Here is a 22,685-nt window from a genome sequence, read left to right on the forward strand (position 1 = left end):
GATCATTACTGATCCGCCACCGTGTGAAAGGGCCCTAAGGGGTTCATATTTTACTGTGTGACAGTGAAAGTAATATTTACAGTAGCGATTTGCTCTTTTTGTACTATAAAGGGTTAATTTTTTATTTTTTTAACCCCATTATGTTACTGGCCGATTAATCGATTATGAAAATGGTAATCGATTAATTTCATAAATCTATTAGTTGTCGTTTAATCAATTAGTTGTTTCGGCCCTAGCTACATGTGTGCCAAGTTCCGGGTCCAGGGGACCTATATATAACCATCCCAAAGTCACTGGAGAAATGACCGTTTAACATGGGAGTCTATGAAAGGGGGAAGGGGGATACAGATGATCATGAATGGTGTCCTGTGGAGACCTCCAGGAATGATCCTTTATCTATCCCCTCTGTAGCGATGGTCAGTGCAATCACTCAGGTGCTCCAGCACAAGAGAAGCAATGGTGATCCAGATTTTGAAAATTTAGTGAAGCCAAATGATATAGGAAAAAAGAGAGAAGGCTTCCAATAGTGCAGACGTTATAAAAATGTATTATGAAATGCACAATAGCAGCTAAAAAAACTCTCTATAAAGAGTTGCAGACAATTTCCTTGCAAGGATGTATAAAAAAAAAGCTCAGTTTGTGTCAGTACACGGGTTGCCATTTCGCGCATTCGCAGTGCAAAAAAAGTGACACCCTACAGCCGTTTCGTCATAAACTGACATCAGGGGCACGTGCGTCACTTTTTTTGCACTGCGAATGCACAAAACGGCAACCCGTGTACTGACACGAACAAAGCTTATTCATCCTTGCAAGGAAATTGTCTGCACCTCTTTAGAGAGAGTTTTTTTTAGCTGCTATTGTGCATTTTATAATACATTTTAGCTACACAATAGCAGCTAAAAAACTCTCTATAAAGAGTTAGACAATTTCCTTGCAAGGATGAATAAAAAAAAAAAAGCTTTGTTCATGTCAGTACACAGGTTGCCGTTTCGCGCATGCGCAGTGCAAAAAAAACGTGAAACGGCAACCTGTGTACTATGCACGTGCCCCTGATGTCAGTTTATGACGAAACGGCTGTAGGGCGTCACGGGTTGCTGTTTCGCGCATTCGCAGTGCAAAAAAAGTGAAACGGCAACCCGTGTACTGTGCACGTGCCCCTGATGTCAGTTTATGATGAAACAACTGTAGGGTGTCACTCTTTTTTGAACTGCGCATGCGCGAAGCGGCAACCCATGTACTGACACAAACGGAGCTTTTTTTTATACATCTTTGCAAGGAAATTGTCTGCAACTCTTTATAGAGAGTTTTTTAGCTGCTATTGTGCATTTTATAATACATTTTTATAACGTCTGCACTATTGGAAGCCTTCTCTCTTTTTTCCTATACCATTTGGCTTCACTAAATTTTCAAAATCTGCATCACCATTGCTTCTCTTGTGCTGGAACACCTATCACTGGAGCACCTGAGTGATTGCACTGACCATCGCTACAGAGGGGATAGATAAAGGATCATTCCTGGAGGCCTCCACAGGACACCATTCACAATCATCTGCATCTCTGCAGAGCCTGTACTGACCCCCCTGAGAAGGGCGGTCACAGGCTAGCTGGTAAGCCTCCCCTTACATTCACTGGTGGTGGGTCTTCACATATTTTGGAATAACATTGGAGTAACACAGGATTACATCTTCCTCGCGGGAATATTTCCCATATGAACTTCATTCACCTTTATTGGACACTATTTTTGTTATAATTATTTTTTAATCATTTTGACTTTTTTCAGCGCTACACATTTTTTATCCACATAAAAATGATTGCATGAAGAATTGATTACATTGCCATTAATCACTTGCCTACTAGCTACGTACCCGTATATTGCTAGAAGTGGTTATTTGGTTTGTCCTTTTTTAGAGCCAGCAGTCACCTCTTTTGTAAAAGTAATTCTAGCGGCTAAATAGCTGCTCGATTTCTTCTACAAAACGGCAGGAGAGAATGCCCCCCTTTCCGCTGCCTTTCACGGCTTCATCGGGCTGACACAATCGACATCTCCGCCAGTTGATCATATAGACCAGGGATATGCAAACTGTGGCCCTCCAGCTGTTGAAGAACTTCAAGTCCCATGAGGCATAGCAAGACTCTGACGGCCACAAGCAGGACACCCAGAGGAATGATGGGACTTGTAGTTTTGCAACAGCTGGAGGTCCACTAATTGCATATCCCTGATAAAGACGAACAAACACCAGAACCATTTTGTTCATCTTTATGGGAACTACCCAGATGTAAACGCCACCATTTAAAAAAATATATAAAAGCAGGGATATGCAATTAGCGGACCTCCAGCTGTTGCAAAACTACAAGTCCCATCATGCTTCTGACTCTGGTGTCATGCTTGTGGCTGTCAGAGTCTTGCTATGCCTCATGGGAATTGTAGTTCTGCAACAGCTGGAGGTCCGCTAATTGCATATCCCTGATATAAAGCATTTGATCACACTGATCCTGGTGTGAGCAAATGCTTTTAAGGGCAGATTAAGGATCTGGGGTCTTTTAGGCTGGGTTCACACTATTACACTACTTTCATCCTACTTTGCTCTGCTACATTGGTCCTACATTTATCCTACATTGGTCCTACATCCATCCTACTTTCATGAACAGGATACTACTTTGGTCCAACTTCAATGATATTCAATGGGCCTGAAGTAGGATCAATGTAGGACCAAAAGTAGTACAGGGAGCATTTTCAAAGTCGGACCGACTTGTGTAGGACGCTACAAGACGCTCTCATAGGGAAACATTGAACACAGAGCAAAGTAGGATGAAAGTAGTGTAGTAGTGTGAACCCAGCCTCAGACCCCAGACCTCTCCATAAAGAGCATTTGTCACATGCTTGTTGCTGACACAAAGAATGATCCTAAAAAAAAAAAAAAAGGAAAAACTTTAAAGTGCCCCGTCCCCTCGCACAAACAGCGATCGATCAACGCATATCAAATATCAGATCATGGGCAGTAATTCTAGCACAAGTACTAACCTGTAAAGGCTTTTAAAGCATGTCCTATAGAGAGCAACATTTATGTTGTTTGTTGCCGTTGCACAGATATGCACAGTTTTTAAGTGTGACATGTTTGGTATCTATTTACTCGGCATAACATCTTTTATTTTTCACCATAAATTGAGTTATTGAGTTTGAAAAACTGCTGTGCAAATACCATGTGATTTAAAAAATTGCAGCACCCACCAATTTATTCTCCAGGGCCTCTGTTGTAAATAGATGATTGAGGGTCTAAAAAAAAATTCTTGCAAAAAACGCCAATTGTTACCAAAAAAAAGTACCAGAAAAGTCCTGGAGAATAAGTAGTGGATATCTATGTATAAATTGGGGAAAGTAAGGATATTGTTTAGTGTCACTTTAACAGAGCGCCACTTAATTTACTAAGCCAACTAAACACCTTCTATTCATTTGGTAAATCAACGATAGAGAGTTCTTCTTCTTGCGCATAAGACCTGCTGGGTTTTTCCATTTCAATCTGCAGGCCAGCTGTGATTTCTTAAAATTGCCCAAAAAAGATGTAACTGTCACTTCTTTGTAACCATGGAAACCAGGGAACATCTTGAACATTGTGTACAGAACTACTCCATAATAACATTTTCTTCTCACATGATTGGCTCTGTGCATTTGCCGTTGTTTTTCTCTTATTAGAACGCTGTAATAGCCTTACTTTACACAAAATCAATGTCACCCAGGTGTTAGTTCAAACAACCAAGGGTAAAAATCTTTTGTAGTTTTCTAAAAATCCTCGCAATGTACAAAATGTACTGTGCTAAAGTTTTTGACACTTCTGAAAAATGCTGTAAAGTGAGGATGCTTTCAAAAACAATTAAAGTAGGACTAAAAGGCAAAAATAAAGTTTTTCTATTTTGGATAGAGTAAGGGAGAGTTATACCCTGGTCAGGTTTTTAGTAGGGTTGTCCCGATACTTTTTTTTATGTACTCGCCGATACCGATACTTTTTTTTAAATGTGTCCCCAAATGCAGCCATGTCCCCCCACAAATGCAGCCATGTCCCCCCCATATGCAGCCATGTCCCCCCCACAAATGCAGCCATGTCCCCCATATATGCAGCCATGTCCCCCCACATATATGCAGCCATGTCCCCCCACATATATGCAGCCATGTCCCCCCACATATATGCAGCCATGTCCCCCCACATATATGCAGCCATGTCCCCCCACATATATGCAGCCATGTCCCCCCACATATCTGCAGCCATGTCCCCCCACATATATGCAGCCATGTCCCCCCACATATATGCAGCCATGTCCCCCCACATATATGCAGCCATGTCCCCCCACATATATGCAGCCATGTCCCCCCCACATATATGCAGCCATGTCCCCCCACATATATGCAGCCATGTCCCCCCACATATATGCAGCCATGTCCCCCTACATATATGCAGCCATGTCCCCCCACATATATCCAGCCATGTCCCCCATACAGTATATGCAGCCATGTCTCCCATACAGTATATGCAGCCATGTCCCCCATACAGTATATGCAGCCATGTCCCCCCCATATATCCAGCCATGTCCCCCATACAGTATATGCAGCCATGTCCCCCCCATATATCCAGCCATGTCCCCCATACCTGATGATGATAATGCCGCCGCGTTAATCATTGTGCGGCGAACATTACAGGCAGCTTTTTTTTAATAGCTGTTTTCCCTGCCACACTGTGTAAAGGACACTCCCCCTTGCTCGGGATGGACAGATCCGTCCAAGGGGGAGTGTCTATACACGGCGCGGCGGGCAAAACAGCTATTCAAACTAAAGGTGCCTGTAATGTTCGCCGCACTGTGATTAACGATATACGGCGGTGGCGACGGTGGGGGGGTGGCGACCGGGGTCCAGTATTCTATTTAGGTATCGGGGGTATTTGCGGGAGTACGAGTACTCCCGCAAATACTCGGTACTGGTATCGGTATCGGTATCGGGACAACCCTAGTTTTTAGTTATACTGTAAATGAATGGCTTTTATTTATCAATTAACCTACAAAGTGCATAAACAGTAAGGGCCAGTTCACGCCACATGCAGTCCAGTGCATGTGTTTCTGCATCAAAAACGCATGGAAAGTAGGTTATATGGTTTTCAATGGCATAGTTCACTCCAGTACTTGCAGTTCCAAAAAAAAAAAAAAGTAGAACATGCAGCATTTTACCTGTACTGGAACGCTGTAAAACGCATCAAAAATGCACTGGAATGCACCTAAGGGCCAGTTCACACCAGTTCCGTGTGCATTTTTTCTGCACAAAATGCATGCACAGCGTTTTCCATGTATTCCAATGGCTCTAGTTCACACAATGCAGTCAGTTTCCGGTCAGTTTCCAGTGCAGAAACTGACTGCATGGTGTGAACTAGAGCCATTGGAATACATGGAAAACACTGTGCATGCATTTTGTGCAGAAAGAAAATCACAAGGAACTGAACGGAACTACGTCTGGTGTGAACTGGCCCTTAAGGAACCAAAAACGCACTGGAACACACGTGTCCTCATCTAAAGTTAATAAAAAAAAAGAGGGATGGAAAAAAAAAAAGCACCGAACTGCATTAAAAACCTAACAAAAACGCACTGGAATGCATTAAAAATGCATCAAATATGTGTCAAAAACGTGCATGCAAAAAAGAACCTTGAACGCATCCGGATTGCGTTTCTATGGTGTGCACTGGCCCTAAAAATACGTTAAATCGTATCAAATCAATCACAGCTGATCACAGTGTAAAGAGGAAAAGCCGTGTATGGGCTTTTTCTTTACTCGCACTGACAGACACGAGTAGAGGAGAACCATTCCGGTGATTATCAGCGTAGCCCACTTCCGGAGGATGGCCACCAGGGATTTTCCACTAGAGCCCACCAAGGATGCCAATCATTGCTCATTAGGGATGGCACTCTATGTCCATCAGTGATGCCTGCCATTGCCTTCTGATCAGTTCTGCCTACCAGTGCCGCCTATGAGTGCCCTCCAGTGCCACCTAGGTGGCACTCATATCAGTGCCACCTATCAGTGCTGCATGTAAGTGCCTCATCATCAGTGAGGGAGAAACATACTTATTTACAAAGTTTTGTAACAGAAATGAAGAAAAACTATTTTTTTTTCAAAATTTTCTATTTTTTTTTTATTTGCAGCGCAAAGACAAAACAAAAAAAAAATACCACAAAAAAAAAAGCTCTATTTGTGGTGGTGGGGGGAATTCTCAGGCTATCATCCTCGATTTTTCTTTTTTAGCTGCTCTGTTCCATCTTCCTGCTAGAGAGTGGTTATGTTCACTCTTCATGGTCTCACTGTATGAAGGTAGAAAACGTCTCGTGCTCGCTCCTACAAACTTTTGCGAGGATGCATTCTTACTCCCAGGCTATTCACCACCCACCTATATTTGCCAACAGCCTCTTGACTGACCGGTATGTATATTTACAGGGAATAACTTTATATCGGGGTCAAGGAGGAGAAATGTAATGGGAGGAACTATTATTAGTAAATGAGAAGCTGGCTCATGCACGGCAAGATCAGAGGGCACCATGGAATTTTTAAGTTGTAATGTGCATAGAGTGATGCATGTGACCGCAACAAACATTCATTGCTCTTTCCAAAGCAAGGAAGGCCCCTTTCAGACTGGGGCGGGAGCCGCGGTGGCGGTATAACGCCGCAAAAAATAGCGGCGCTACACCGCCAGGATTGCCGCGGGAATCAGCCGCTAGCGGTGCGGTATTAACCCCCGCTAGCGGCCGATAAAGGGTTAATACCGCCCGCAATGCGCCTCTATAGAGTATTGCCGCGGTTTTACATTGTTTTCAATGGGAAGGAGCGGGGAAGGAGCAGTATACATGCCGCTCCTCTCACCGCTTCAAAGATGCTGCTGACAGGAGATTTTTTTGTCTCCCGCCAGCGCATCGCCTCAGTGTGAAAGCCTTTGGGCTTTCACATTGAGTCTGCAGTGAAGGAGTTTTTCAGGCGGGATAGCAGCACTATTTTTAGCGCTGTACCGCCTGAAAAACTCCTCAATGTGAAAGGGGCCGAAGGGAGGGGGATAAGAAAATCGAGAGTGTGTGCTGGACTGCACAGAGAGGCTGAGATGAACACTCAGAACCAGTGGCAGCCAGCGGCAATTTTTTTGGGGGGGGTGGCAAACATTACCACAAGTCCTGCCACCCCCCCGGTCAGTCGGGTCTGGAGCACTTACCCCATTCTATGATGGGCAGCGCTTCTCCCGGGCTTCCCCTGCTCGGCGGCGGCTTCCCCTACTCTCTACAAGCATCACGGCAGTGGCGGCTTCCGTTTCCTCCCCCCTCCTCGGCGGCCAATCGGGACTCTTCTCTTTTCGACCAATCGGCTGGATTGAGGATTCATGTTCATTCGCTGTTTTAACACCTGGGTGGACTCGTAGCGCAATGCTCTGCACCCCTAGCCCACCCCATTTTGAAGATTAGAGCCTCTAGCTCTAATCGGGTGCTTCAAAAAAAAACATCCCGTCGCTGAAATTCATGCGCCCAGCATTCTGAAATGGGCGGAGAGGGGTGGCGGCCATAAATAGAGGTGCCCGGGCCGCCACTGGTCATAACTGATTTAAAATGTTTTTTTTTTTTTAAACACAGTTAGTGTTGACTTTTAATAGAACACTTACCTGTGCAGGGATCCAGTGCTGTCCTCCCCCGGAGGGTTTCTTCACCAGACTTCGGGTCCCCAGAGTCAGTATCTTTACTATAGGAAGTCGGCTGCGAGTCCTATCGGCTTCACGGCCAGCTTAATACTGCGTATGCACGAGGCACGCTGTGTCCTGTGAATGGTCCTGCAGCTTTCTGGGACTTGCGACGTGTCCCAGAAAGCTGCAGGGCAAGAGAGGGGGCCAAACTTATACTTGGATAGCCTAGGCGACCTAGGTAGAGATGGGAGTGAGTACCTTTCAATACTAGGCCCCCTCCCACAAAAAGTGTGTTCAAAAGGTGTTAGAGGAAGGGGGGGGGGGAATGGAACATCCCTTTTAGGTGAAATCCCGCTTTAACTAGAAGATGTGTTCTCGTGATTTTTGAAGAATAAACAAATATATAAAAATTACCTATTTTCAGAACATCCTCGCTTTACAGCATTTTTCACACAGTTCTGTATGTAACTCACTTTAAGACAGATGTTTTTTTTTTTCCCCCAAAGGCACATAAAAGTCTATACAGACCGCATACTTACGCATTGCACAGTTGTATGGAGTGGAGATCCCCTTGTTCACCACAAAAGTAGTCCCTGGATTGGCCTTCCCAACAAACCTCACCTCTATCTTCTCAGTGAGAGGACTCAGCGATAGCTGCCTCTCCTTTTCTTTATCAAACAGCGCGGAGCGTCTCAGAGAGATCTCACCATTGGCTAGTTTAGTGGCTGCAGACACAGTATAAAACCCTGGAAATAATCAAAATAGTGACATTAATATAGTAAGCAAATACAATGTGTTTTTATAGAATTAGCATTACAAATGTGGGACAATATAAACATTCACATTTCATTATCGCAAATACGTCCAGTACTAGGAAAAGCCTGAAACATGAGAATCCTGGTAACGGATCACCATACATGATTAGGGTTGTCCCGATACTGATACCAGTATCGGTATAGGGACCGATACCGAGTATTAGCGGGAGTACTCATACTCCCGCAAATACCCCCGATGCCAAAATAGAATACTTCCCCCCCCCCCCCGCCGCAACCGCCGCCGTCGTGTGTCGCAAAGCCACCGCCGCTGCCACGTTAATCACCGCGGCGCGGGGAACATTACAGTCAGTTTTTGTTTGAATAGCTGTTTTCCCCGCCGCGCATAGACACTCCCCCTTGGATGGATCTGTCCAATTGCGAGCAAGGGGGAGTGTCTCTATACACAGCGTGGTGATTAACGCGGCGGCATCATTTACAGTAGGTACGGGGGACATGGCTGCGTATATGGGGGGGACATGGCTGCGTATATGGGGGGACATGGCTGCGTATATGGGGGGGACATGGCTGCAATATGTTTGGGGACATGGCTGCAATATGTTTGGGGACATGGCTGCAATATGTTTGGGGACATGGCTGCAATATGTTTGGGGACATGGCTGCATATGTTTGGGGACACATTTGAAAAAAAAAAGTATCGGTATTCGGTATCGGCGAGTACATAAAAAAAAATATCATTACTTGTACTCAGTCCTAAAAAAGTGGTATCGGGACAACTCTATAAATGATAAAAGAAGATATTGCGCTAATACACTATAAATAGCTGCTAGCACCACAATTGACATAAATTGTGATAAAACATAATAAACAAGTGCTGTGCTTGACCTTTATGTGAACAAAACCATCACACAATTCTGGTGATATAAAGTGCCAAAGTGTAAGTAATATTATGCGACCATAAGGCCTCTGGCACACTGCAGCTTGAAAAAGCTCAGTACAGCTTTTTTTTTGTTTGTTTTACGTACTGACCTAAATAAAGCCCATTAATTGTATTGTGCCTATGCACACAGGCGCATAAACAAGCGCTGTGCATTCTTCAGTAAAAAATAAATCTATAATTTACGCCTCATACGCGCAAATGTGTGTCTATGTCCATTTACATACTGCAGAATAAGAACGGGAGAATAAGTTTGCACGCATTTGCGCAAAAATGCACGCACGCACGCATATGCGTAAAAATACGCACAAATACATACAAAAATAAACATCTGAAAAGGTAGCTGCTCAAACAGGAGTATCGTGTGCAAGAGGCCTAAGAATTCCAACGAAAACTTGAAAGGTGAAAGTCTCAATTCATAGGGCCACTATTATGCACCCCCAAATCTATAAGTTCATATGAGTGACAATAAATGGGTGTCTGAATAATCACTTGTGAATTCCACCGCAATGTCGTGATCCACCACCATGGATAGTGCAGCTACCCTTACCTGCACTATCCATGTATCCATGAAAGTCAATCCCTCCACTGGCTTTCGCTCGCCCAACGAATTCAATTCAAAATCTAGGGTTGTCCCGTTACCACTTTTTTAGGACTGAGTACAAGTACCGATACCTTTTTTCAAGTACTCGCCGATACCGAATACCGATACTTTTTTTTAAATGTGTCCCCAAATGCGGCCATGTCCCCCCACAGATGCAGCCATGTCCCCCCCAATATGCAGCCATGTCCCCCCCAATATGCAGCCATGTCCCCCCCACATCCAGCCATGTCTCCCCCCATATCCAGCCATGTCTCCCCCCCCCATCCAGCCATGTCTCCCCCCCCCATCCAGCCATGTCTCCCCCCCCCATCCAGCCATGTCTCCCCCCCCCATCCAGCCATGTCTCCCCCCCCCATCCAGCCATGTCTCCCCCCCCCATCCAGCCATGTCTCCCCCCCCCATCCAGCCATGTCTCCCCCCCCCATCCAGCCATGTCTCCCCCCCCCCCATCCAGCCATGTCTCCCCCCCCCCATCCAGCCATGTCTCCCCCCCCCCCATCCAGCCATGTCTCCCCCCCCCATCCAGCCATGTCTCCCCCCCCCCATCCAGCCATGTCTCCCCCCCCCCCATCCAGCCATGTCTCCCCCCCCCATCCAGCCATGTCTCCCCCCCCATCCAGCCATGTCTCCCCCCCCATCCAGCCATGTCTCCCCCCCCATATCCAGCCATGTCTCCCCTCCCATATCCAGCCATGACTCCCCCCCCATATCCAGCCATGTCTCCCCCCCATATCCAGCCATGTCCCCCTTACCTGCATCCCCGCTGCCGCCGACTGGTTAATACGCGCGGGGAACATTACAGCTTTGAATAGCGGTAATGATTCGCTCCGCGCTGCGTATAGACACTCCCCCTTTCTCGGGATTGGACAGTTCACCCGAGCAAGGGGGAGTGTCTATACGCGGCGCGGGGCGCGAATCATTACAGCTATTCAAAGCTGTAATGTTCCCCGCCCCGTATTACCCAGTCAGCGGTAGCGGGGATGCGGCGTAACGGTGACGGCGGTGGGGGGGGGGGGGGAGTATTCTATTTCGGTATCGGGGGTATTTGCGGGAGTACAAGTACTCCCGCAAATACTCGGAATCGGTCCCGATACCGATACTAGTATCGGTATCGGGACAACCCTACAAAATACGAACTACTACCTACAAAGCCATCCACAACTCTGCCCCCAGTTACATCACTGACCTAGTCTCTAAATACCAACCTAATCGTTCTCTTCGTTCTCCTCAAGACCTCCTGCTCTCTAGCTCTCTCATCACCTCCTCTCATGCTCGTCTCCAGGACTTTTCCAGAGCCTCTCCAAGCCTATGGAATTCCTTACCCCAATCTGTCCATCTATCTCCTTATTAGCTTTTAGAGGATCCCTGAAAACCCTCCTCTTCAGAGAAGCCTATTCTACCCACATCTAACAACTGTATTTTCATTTTGTCCATCTGCTCACCCCCCACAGCTACTACCCTTTGTTCCACTTGACACTCCCTTCTAGACTGTAAGCTCCAATGAGCAGGGCCCTCTGATCCTTCCTGTATTGTAACTGTACTGTGTTCCCTGATGTTGTAAAGCGCTGAGCAAACTCTTGGCGCTATATAAATCCTGTATAATAATAAAAAATAATAATAAAGTAAGGCCCCACATACTCTTCAGCAATGAGTCAACAAAGCTGCTGTGATTTTCGATCACATACGGTAAGACTCATCTGCACATTTATTTAAGAAACACCTGAGTCTTCCAAAGGAATCAGATATAGGCGAACCCCCTATATCAGGGATCTCCAACTACGGCCCTCCAGCTGTTGCAGAACTACACGTCCCAGGAGGTAATTGTAAAACACTGACATTTACAGACATGACTAGGTATGATGGGAATTGTAATTCCTGAACAACTGGAGGACCGTAGTTTGGAGACCCATGCACTATATGATGTCCGATTTGAAGAAACGCGTCGATCGAGCACCTGTTGAGGTCATTGCATACTTTCATTCAACCCTTTGGAATGTATCCAAGACTGATGATTATTTACAGCACTGTTTCTTCAGATTTTGAACTGATCTGTGAAACCAGGGTTCACCTAAATCTGACATCATATAGAGCAGGGATATGCAATTAGCGGACCTCCAGCTGTTGCAGAACTACAAGTCCCAAGAGGCATAGAAAGAATGACAGCCACAAGTATGACACCCAGAGGAAGAGGCATGATGGGACTTGTAGTTTTGCAACAGCTGGAGGTCGCTAATTGCATATCCCTTATATCGGGGTTCACCTATATCTGGTTCCTTTGGAAGACTTACCATATGCGATTGGAAATCGCACCAGCTTTGTTGACTCATTGCCGAAGAGTAAATGGGGGGTCCATACTTTCTGGTAAGTGTACCTGCACTATCCATGGTGGTGGAATTCACCGAGTGATTATTTACAGCAGGGGTTGACAAATTTGCTTGGAATCTAGGAGCCAGCTAAAATAGTTAGGAGCAATTAAACGCGCCCCGTCCCGACGAGCTTGCGCGCAGAAGCAAACACATACGTGAGCAGCGCCCGCATATGTAAACGGTGTTCAAACCACACATGTGAGGTATCGCCGCGATCGTTAGAGCGAGAGAAATAATTCTAGCCCTAGACCTCCTCTGTAACTCAAAACATGCAACCTGTAGAGGTTTTTAAACGTCGCCTATGGAGATTTTAAAGGGTAAAAGTTTGACGCCATTCCACGAGCGGACGTAATTTTGTAGCGTGACATGTTGGGTATCAATTTATCGGCGTAACATTATCTTTCATAATATTAAAAAAAATGGGGATAACTTTACTGTTGTCTTATTTTTTAATTAAAAAAAGTGTAATTTTTTCCCAAAAAAAGTGCGCTTGCAAGACCGCTGCGCAAATACGGCGTGACAGAAAGTATTGCATCGATCGTCATTTTATTCTCTAGGGTGTTAGAATACAAAATATATATAATGTTTGGGGGTTCTAATTGGAGGGAAGAAGATGGCAGTGAAAATAGTGAAAAATGACATTAGAATTGCTGTTTAAAGCGGTGGTTCACCCATAAAAACGACTTTCCCCTATTACACTGTCCCCCCCCCCCCCCCCGCATTACAATACGATTATGCCTTTAATTTTTTTTTTGCTGCTGTACATACCTGGGTACAGCTATTCACCCGTGTCCTCCGGGTTGCGAGTCCCGCGGGAGTGGGCGTTCCTAACATGGCGGTGATTAACGTTTTGACTAAAAAACGAGCTCCCCCCGTCGCGTAAGCAGCGTCACGATTGGCGGAAGGAGCCGAACGGCGAGTCGGCGCTATACTGCGCCTGCGCATCGCCGTTCGGCTCCTTTCGCCAGTCGTGACGCGGCTTACGCGACGGGGGGGAGCTAATTTTTTAGTCAAAACGTCAATCACCGCCATGTTAGGAACGCCCACTCCCGCGGGACTCGCAACCCGGAGGACACGGGTGAATAGCTATACCCAGGTATGTACAGCAGCAAAAAAAAAATTAAAGGCATAATCGTATTGTAATGCGGGGGGCAGTGTAATAGGGGAAAGTCGTTTTTATGGGTGAACCGCCGCTTTAACTTGTAATGCTTAACTTGTAATACCAACGGCCACCACCAGATGGCGCCAGCTCACATATGGTGGTAACAACTTGTAATACCAACGGCTCACCACCAGATGGCGCCAGCCCACCTTCCAAGCCTAGTCGCCATGGCGACCTGGCGCCCGGAATTTGTCTATCCCTGATTTACAGACACCCATTTATTGAGTAAAGGAAAGCCAATAACCGGCTTGTGTTGACATCCGTGATCAGCTGTCATTGGACACTGATGATCACGTGGTAAAGGGCCGCTGTGATTGGCCCTTTATCCCTAACTGTGATCAACTGTGTCCAAAGGACTCGGCTATCACACAGAGCGCCGCAGGGGGCGCGTGGGAAGCGTGATCATGGGAGGACATAGACGCCCTCCTGGCAAAGTAAGCTTTCTAAACTTTTTTTCTCCATTTTGGATAGAGTAAGGGAGGGTTATAACCCAAGTCAGTTTTCTTTTTTTTGCCACCGGTGTCCAATTGGGGAGATTTACCTTCACTTACTGTGCCATAGCCAAAACAGGAAATGAGAGGATATCTCTGCAAATTAAGGGAGCCCCCTGGGAAATCCCCCCCAGGTCACCAAAACTGATGTCCCCATAGGAAGGTTTCCCCTCTATTACTGTTCTTGGAAAAAACAAGAAGTTTTGGATTTTCTTAAACTTTTGGGATTAATGGTAAACAGGACAAATAGAGAGGGTGAATCTCCCTAACGGGGGCACAGACAGCAATAAAACCTACGAAAGAAAAACCCCCTCTCCAGATGAGCTTGGGAAAGGACTCCTCTTACGGGTGCAAGCTTCAGCTCACCTGCCTTCAAATGAAAGAAAGTTCCTTTGCTTCTCTTTAACCACTTGACCACTGGGCACGTAAACCCCCTTAATAACCAGACCAATTTTCAGCTTTCGGTGCTCTCACAATTTGAATGACAATTACTCAGTCATACAACACTGTACCCAAATTAAATTTTCGTCCTTTTTTTCACACAAATAGAGCTTTCTTTTGGTGGTATTTAATCACCGTAGGGTTTTTTATTTTTTGCGCTATAAGAGAAAAAAGACTGAAAATTCTGTAAAAAAAAAAAAAATTTCTTTGTTTCTGTTATAAAATTTGGCAAATTTAGTATTTTTTCTTCATTCTTTTGCATAAATGTGAAAGATGAAGTTACGCCGAGTAAATAGATACCCAACATGTCACCCTTCAAAATTGCACACGCTCGTGGAATGGCGCCAAACTTTGCTACTTAAAAATCCCCATAGACGACGTTGCAGGGTATTGTGGGGTATTGCGGAGTATTGTGGGGTATTGCAGAGTATTGTGGGGTATTGCGGGGTATTGTGGGGTATTGCGGGGTATTGCGGGGTATTGTGGGGTATTGCGGAGTATTGCGGGGCATTGCGGAGCATTGCGGGGCATTGCGGAGCATTGCGGGGTATTGCAGAGTGTGGGGGTATTGCAGAGTGTGGGGGTATTGCAGAGTATGGGGGCATTGCAGAGTATGGGGGCATTGCAGAGTATGGGGGCATTGCAGAGTATGGGGGTATTGCAGAGTATTGCACAGGGAGGGATGGATGGCTGGATCTGTGACTGCATGTGTCACAGATCCAGCCCGCAGCAGCTGCTGCTGCTTCCGCTCTCTCCCCTCTCCTCTCTCACACTGTACCGTTCGGTACAGAGAGGAGAGGGAGGAACCGGCGTCATCACATGACGCCGGTTTGTTTACTAGTGATCGCTCCGTCATTGGACGGAGCGATCACGTGGTAAACCGCCGCTATCAGCGGCGATTTACCGTGATCCGTGATCAGCCGGGTCCGGAGGACCCGGCGGTCACGGAGACTCCCGCGTGCGTGCCCCACAGGGCACGCGGGAGCGCGATTCTAGGAGGACGTACATTGACGCCCTCCTAGAGTTAAGCAACCGCCTTGTAGGCGTATTTCGTCTATAGGGCGGTTGTTAAGTGGTTAATAAAACATGATATGACACCACAGGATGGTAACGGGTGCATCAGGTAGAAGCATTTTACTCATGAATAAGCACAATGCAAATGTGTGAAGCTCGTTTTACCTGATGCACCCGTTACCATCCTGTGGTGTCATATCATGTTTTATTGAAGAGAAGTAAAGGAACTTTTTGCTACTCCAGTGTTCAGCCACCAATTTCTTCCTCTATAGCAATAAAACCTGATAGGGGATTGTAATCCCTCTCCACTCCATCCAATACTAAAGTTTTGTATTTAGTTACACTTTAACCACCTATCATAGCAAGTCACTCTTCAGAGGGTGAAGTTTGTGTAATCAAGCCCTAATGCCTCCTTCACACAGAGTGTACATAAGCGTATGCCTGTGAGGGGCTGCGTTTATCTGCATAGGAATTGCGTGCATCCTTGTGTCAGCAGTCCAAATGCTGTCATAGGGATACAGTCACATACCTCCCAACCATCCCGGATTCGCCGGGACCGTCCTGTGATTTCAAGTAAACCCCAGTGTCCCGCAAATCAGGGCTGAACCCGCAGTGAAGCCCAGTCAGTGCCAGAACAAGTCCCAGCACTTGACTGCACTAACCCACCTGGCGGGTTTGCGCTGTGCTGCGGCTGTCAAGGCTGAGACTGAAACGTGAGTGCCCAGCCAGCATAGCCCCCCCATCATTTCCCCCACTCGTCAGCCTGCAGAATGGAAGAGGAGGAAGTGCAGGTCTGCTTCACCTCCTCCCCATGTCCGCGCACAACCCCAGCATGCAGCCAATGCTGTGCCTGTGAAGGGGTTGCATGGGCGGGAATTTTGAAGCTGTGCTCCTGATGTTGCTGCCGGAGCCTCTTCCTGCCTTCCGTGTACCATAGTGATCCTTCCTGCCCTCTGTGCACCATAGTGATCCTTCCTGCCTTCCGTGTGCCACAGTGATCCTTCCTGCCTTCCGTGTGCCACAGTGATCCTTCCTGCCTTCCGTGTGCCACAGTGATCCTTCCTGCCTTCCGTGTGCCACAGTGATCCTTCCTGCCTTCCGTGTGCCACAGTGATCCTTCCTGCCTTCCGTGTGCCACAGTGATCCTTCCTGCCTTCCGTGTGCCACAGTGATCCTTCCTGCCCTCCGTGTGCCACAGTGATCCTTCCTGCCCGCCTTGTACCATAGTGATCCTTCCTGCCTTCCGTGTACCATAGTGATCCTTCCTGAATTCCATGTACCATAGTGATCCTCCCTGCCTCACGTGTACCATAGTGATCCTCCCTGCCTCCCGTGTACCATAGTGATCCTCCCTGCCTAGCGTGTACCATAGTGATCCTCCCTGCCTAGCGTGTACCATAGTGATCCTCCCGTGTACCATAGTGATCCTCCCGTGTACCATAGTGATCCTCCCGTGTACCATAGTGATCCTCCCGTGTACCATAGTGATCCTCCCTGCCTCCCGTGTACCATAGTGATCCTCCCTGCCTCCCGTGTACCATAGTGATCCTCCCTGCCTCCCGTGTACCATAGTGATCCTCCCTGCCTCCCGTGTACCATAGTGATCCTTCCTGCCTCCCGTGTACCATAGTGATCCTCCCTGCCTCCCGTGTACCATAGTGATCCTCCCTGCCTCCCGTGTACCATAGTGATCCTCCCTGCCTCCCGTGTACCATAGTGATCCTCCCTGCCTCCCGTGTACCATAGTGATTTTTCCTGCCTTGCATATGCCATAATGATCCTTCCAAGAGCAATAGCGATAATTCCTGCCTTGCATATGCCATAATGATCCTTCCAAGAGCAATAGCGATCATTCCTGCCTTCTGTGAGCCACAGTTACTCTTCCTCCCTTTTATATACTATAGAGAACCTTCCGTCTTTCATATACCATAGTTATCCTTCCTTCTATATACCACAGTGATCCTTCCTGCCCTCCTTGTACCATAGTGATCCTTCCTGAATTCCATGTACCATAGTGATCCTCCCTGCCTAGCGTGTACCATAGTGATCCTCCCTGCCTAGCGTGTACCATAGTGATCCTCCCTGCCTAGCGTGTACCATAGTGATCCTCCCGTGTACCATAGTGATCCTCCCGTGTACCATAGTGATCCTCCCGTGTACCATAGTGATCCTCCCGTGTACCATAGTGATCCTCCCGTGTACCATAGTGATCCTCCCGTGTACCATAGTGATCCTCCCTGCCTCCCGTGTACCATAGTGATCCTCCCTGCCTCCCGTGTACCATAGTGATCCTCCCGTGTACCATAGTGATCCTCCCGTGTACCATAGTGATCCTCCCTGCCTCCCGTGTACCATAGTGATCCTCCCTGCCTCCCGTGTACCATAGTGATCCTCCCTGCCTCCCGTGTACCATAGTGATCCTCCCTGCCTCCCGTGTACCATAGTGATCCTTCCTGCCTCCCGTGTACCATAGTGATCCTCCCTGCCTCCCGTGTACCATAGTGATCCTCCCTGCCTCCCGTGTACCATAGTGATCCTCCCTGCCTCCTGTGTACCATAGTGATTTTTCCTGCCTTGCATATGCCATAATGATCCTTCCAAGAGCAATAGCGATCATTCCTGCCTTGCATATGCCATAATGATCCTTCCAAGAGCAATAGCGATCATTCCTGCCTTCTGTGAGCCACAGTTACTCTTCCTCCCTTTTATATACTATAGAGAACCTTCCGTCTTTCATATACCATAGTTATCCTTCCTTCTATATACCACAGTGATCCTTCCTGCCCTCCTTGTACCATAGTGATCCTTCCTGAATTCCATGTACCATAGTGATCCTCCCTGCCTAGCGTGTACCATAGTGATCCTCCCTGCCTAGCGTGTACCATAGTGATCCTCCCTGCCTAGCGTGTACCATAGTGATCCTCCCGTGTACCATAGTGATCCTCCCGTGTACCATAGTGATCCTCCCGTGTACCATAGTGATCCTCCCGTGTACCATAGTGATCCTCCCGTGTACCATAGTGATCCTCCCTGCCTCCCGTGTACCATAGTGATCCTCCCTGCCTCCCGTGTACCATAGTGATCCTCCCGTGTACCATAGTGATCCTCCCGTGTACCATAGTGATCCTCCCTGCCTCCCGTGTACCATAGTGATCCTCCCTGCCTCCCGTGTACCATAGTGATCCTCCCTGCCTCCCGTGTACCATAGTGATCCTCCCTGCCTCCCGTGTACCATAGTGATCCTTCCTGCCTCCCGTGTACCATAGTGATCCTCCCTGCCTCCCGTGTACCATAGTGATCCTCCCTGCCTCCCGTGTACCATAGTGATCCTCCCTGCCTCCTGTGTACCATAGTGATTTTTCCTGCCTTGCATATGCCATAATGATCCTTCCAAGAGCAATAGCGATCATTCCTGCCTTGCATATGCCATAATGATCCTTCCAAGAGCAATAGCGATCATTCCTGCCTTCTGTGAGCCACAGTTACTCTTCCTCCCTTTTATATACTATAGAGAACCTTCCATCTTTCATATACCATAGTTATCCTTCCTTCTATATACCATAGTTATCCTTCCTGCCTTCCATGTACCCTCCCACTATCATGTTTGGCCACACCCACTTGTTGCTGCCGCACGCATTGTGCTCTGCAGCTCACTATCTTCCTGAAACATTCCTCATTCTAAACTTCAAAAGTTGGGAGATGTGCAAATACTGCTCCCCAATGTGATGTCTCCCAATGACAAAGCCAAATTCAGAGCTATGCACTGGAACAGAGAGCAGTGGTGGGACACATGGAGTCTGCAGACATACTCCAACCTTCCTAATATACACAATCAGTGCAGGTGAGCAGAACAGCCAGGCAAAAAGCATTTTCATAGAGGTCAGCAATAGCAATCCCCCTCTGTTATTAGAGGTCTCACATTATTAGTCTCTGGTGTCAGGCTGAGACTAGCAGTCCTCTCCATTGCAGGCTCAGTGTGCTCCCTCCTTAGTATTCCTCCCCTTGTGTTCCATCTAATAGGACCCCTCTTCCCCCCCTGTGCCCCAAACTTACTGCCCCGTATAGCCCTCAGGCCGCAGATCCCCGCCATCACAGCTCTACACCGCATCCCTGCCAGGCAAAGTGACATTCATTGACAGCAACAAGCATGTGTGCAACTTGTCCGCACAATAATCCGTCCCCTACAGGAACACGCACTCATCGCCAAGGTTCCGTATTCACTCCAGTACTAGCAGGCACACTGTGCATTGAAAGCGGACAACCACCAGAGGGCGCTGCTACGCTGTACGTGTGTCAGAAACCACCAGAGGGCGCTGTTGTACTGCAAATGAGTCATCAGAGCAGCCAGCCGTAGAAAGGTCATATCACCTAAAAGACTAAAAACGTCACCAGATTTTTTTATGGTTTCTGTTTTTATGTAAATTACATAACCTCCCAAATGTATAACCACGTGATCTCCAGGCCTTCTTCTGGCATATTTGTTTACATGTTTAAAGCAGTATTTTTTACTAGAAAATTAGTTAGAACCCCCAAAGATATATATATATATAACTGCACACACACACAGGTATACACACTGCACACACAAACATATGTACAAGTCCAACAGATATTAAAGTTGGTGGACTATGCCAACTGCACTCATCTGATTAGTACTGGTTTTGGTGATAACGTGTCGTGTACTAGGTTGTATATAGGTTTTTCTGTAGTGTAGGCAAATTGTTTGGATTGGCTAGCAGCCAAGCCTGTGGCCCAGATTCTCAAAGGCGTTACAACGGCGCAACACCATTTGCGCCGTCGTAACTCCTCATCTGGCCCCAGGTATCTATGCGACTGATTCTTAGAATCAGTTACGCATAGATACCCATTAGATCTGACAGGCGTAAGGCTCTTACGCTGTCAGATCTTAAAAGCAATTTTCTCTTATCGTCCATGGACGGACACAGCTCCTTAAATCTTGACAAGTGGGTTATGTTCCCTGTTTACAGGAGAGGACTAGGCAGAAACATGTTAAATAGTTAAATACATGTTACATTAACAGAGTTGAACAGCCCCGCCCAGGGGGCGGTCCCTCCAGACATAACCCTCCTCACTGCAGCTTGCAGCCTCAGTTTCGTTCTGCCTAGCAAAGGAGAAGGATGTATGGCTCCCTTTGGGCCCAGCGCCCTGAGGAGAAATTTTATTTTATTTTACTTTACTTTTTCTTGAAGAATCTTCTTTCAACTGTTGGCTGAGAGACAGGCTGGATAATATAGATCCTTGTAGTCTACTCAGTCCGACCAGCAAGCGTGGGCACACCTTTGCAAAGAGGCTTGGTCTGCCACGCCATACCCCATGACTCCTGAGGTGGCCGGTGAGCTTTGCTCCGAGGTCCACATATGACTGGGCTGTGGTGTTGTCTCACTCACAGTGGACCGGGCCGACAGCTACCTCCATTGCGGTTGTAGGTCTGTCAGGAATGCGTCAGCGAGTCCTCGCTCGGACGGGTAAGTACAGTCCCTCCTGCTTCGGTGGGTTGGTACAGCTGGGCATTCCTGGGGTTCGGGGGTCCCTTCCCCTTACTTCCCTGCCCCTTTCCCTTGCTGCATTGCTAACATTGCCGCTGTCAGGGGGGAGGGGGCCTTCCTGAGGGGACTGTGTTATCTGGCCTGTGCTTTTTCTTTTTTGTATTGGGCTTTCCTGTGAGGTAAAAAGCCCTGTGATGAGCACAGATGTTTATGATTATACTTCAGCAGACGCTGACTGATTGGTGACACCTGTAACGGTTTTGCTTTTTATGCTGTATCTGTGTCTTATCCTTAAATAAAACAGCCCTAGGAGGCTTTTCCTGTTTAAACACAGGTCCCTGCAAAAGTTACCTCACGGTTCTTTTCCTCTCACAGGCAGCGCTGGGCAGTCTCCTCCTGAGGGAGTCCCCTGATTACCCCTGGTCAGCGCAGCAAGTGGGTGAGAGGCCCTGAATAGGGCTCTAGGAGCTTTTGTCTATTTGTATGGACAGGTGTGCATATTATAATACACACTATATGTAAATATTGGAGTCAGTATCTGGGTCCTTCCCCACATGCTGGTGGTGGCAGCAGGTGTTAGCACCTGGGATTCCCACAGAATTTTTATTGTTAGTCCTGGACACAGTTTGTGCCAGGGTGGGGGTGGACTGCAGGCGGGCGGGCGGTAAAAGAGTGCCCCCTTCCCCAGTTATCCCCTGGGGAATGCTCTGTTATGGAGCCATGGACCAGGTACCTAGTTCTCCTGGTAGCTTGTCTCCGCCGCAAGGGTGTCAGTTAGCGGCCAGGTCTAGTGATCTTGTACAGACGCGTCAGTCGCGCTGGTGGCCCTGTGTTGTCTGTATCGGTGATTTTTTGCCATTCCTCCATGGTAGTTGCTTCCTCGGCCGCTCCACAGAGTGGATGCTGAGGAGATCCCGATGATTCGAATCGCTCCAGATTAATCTCGGCGTCCTTGGTACGCTGATATCGGGCGCCTGGTAGCGGAGGCACCCTGGCGATTGCCAGGGCAGGAGGTTCCTGTCTCAAGGTCCCATACTTCCTCCTATTGTACAGTCACTGACTTGCTTAACATGGTTATTGGAAGCCAGACTTTAGGTGACCAGGGTCTGTCTGACTCGGTCATCTCAACAGGGCACCGTAGTCTTCTTCCGGAGGATCTACCGTCGCACCTCTCTTGGTGCGAAGGGATGGAGTGACGTCCACGGGCGTACTCTCGGTGTCCAGGGTCCTGCTGTTTTTAAAGCTTGGATTGGACCTAAAAATTGCTTAAAGCACCGTTTGGGGGCAGATTTCAGCCTTGGCTGTGTTCTTTTAGTGGCCTTTTTGCGGCCCGTTCCCTGGTGGGTCCCCTTTTTTTGTGTGCAAGGGGTTTGTCATATACTTTCCCCTCTTGGCCCATCTCTTCCCCCATGAGTTTTGACTCTGGTGCTCTCGGTTCTTCAGGAACCTTCCTTTTGGAAACATCAGAGAGATTTTCTCTTGACACTATCTCAGAAGGTGGCCCCTTTAGTGGCCTTTACCTCTGTTAGAGGGGTTTCTGAGTTGGCGGTCTTGTCTTGCAAGCCGCCATGCTTGATCCCCCATAAGGATTAGGTGATGGTGCGCCCGCGACCTTCCCTTCTTCCGAAGGAGGTTTCGGCCTTTCATACTTTAGGCGTGGTACGCGCTTTGCGGGTATACCAGCCTACTACGGCTCCATTTCG

At 47.6% G+C, this 22,685-nt stretch overlaps 1 protein-coding gene across 1 annotated transcript in view; it reads right to left on the reverse strand.

The window, feature by feature from the left end:
* Nucleotides 1-19,675, reverse strand: part of MRPL39 (mitochondrial ribosomal protein L39) — a 197,818-nt gene extending 178,143 nt beyond the window's left edge. Inside the window, exons 1-2 of the mRNA XM_040338820.1 lie at nt 19,529-19,675; nt 8,227-8,433 (exon numbers count right to left, since the gene is read on the reverse strand). Of these exons, the coding sequence (XP_040194754.1) occupies nt 8,227-8,433; nt 19,529-19,604 (283 nt within the window). The 5' untranslated portion in view covers nt 19,605-19,675. The remainder of the gene's footprint in view (nt 1-8,226; nt 8,434-19,528) is intronic.
* Between the last annotated feature and the right edge of the window lie 3,010 nt (nt 19,676-22,685).

This window comes from Rana temporaria, chromosome 2 (genome assembly GCF_905171775.1).
Source record: "Rana temporaria chromosome 2, aRanTem1.1, whole genome shotgun sequence".
Taxonomy (NCBI): domain Eukaryota; kingdom Metazoa; phylum Chordata; class Amphibia; order Anura; family Ranidae; genus Rana; species Rana temporaria.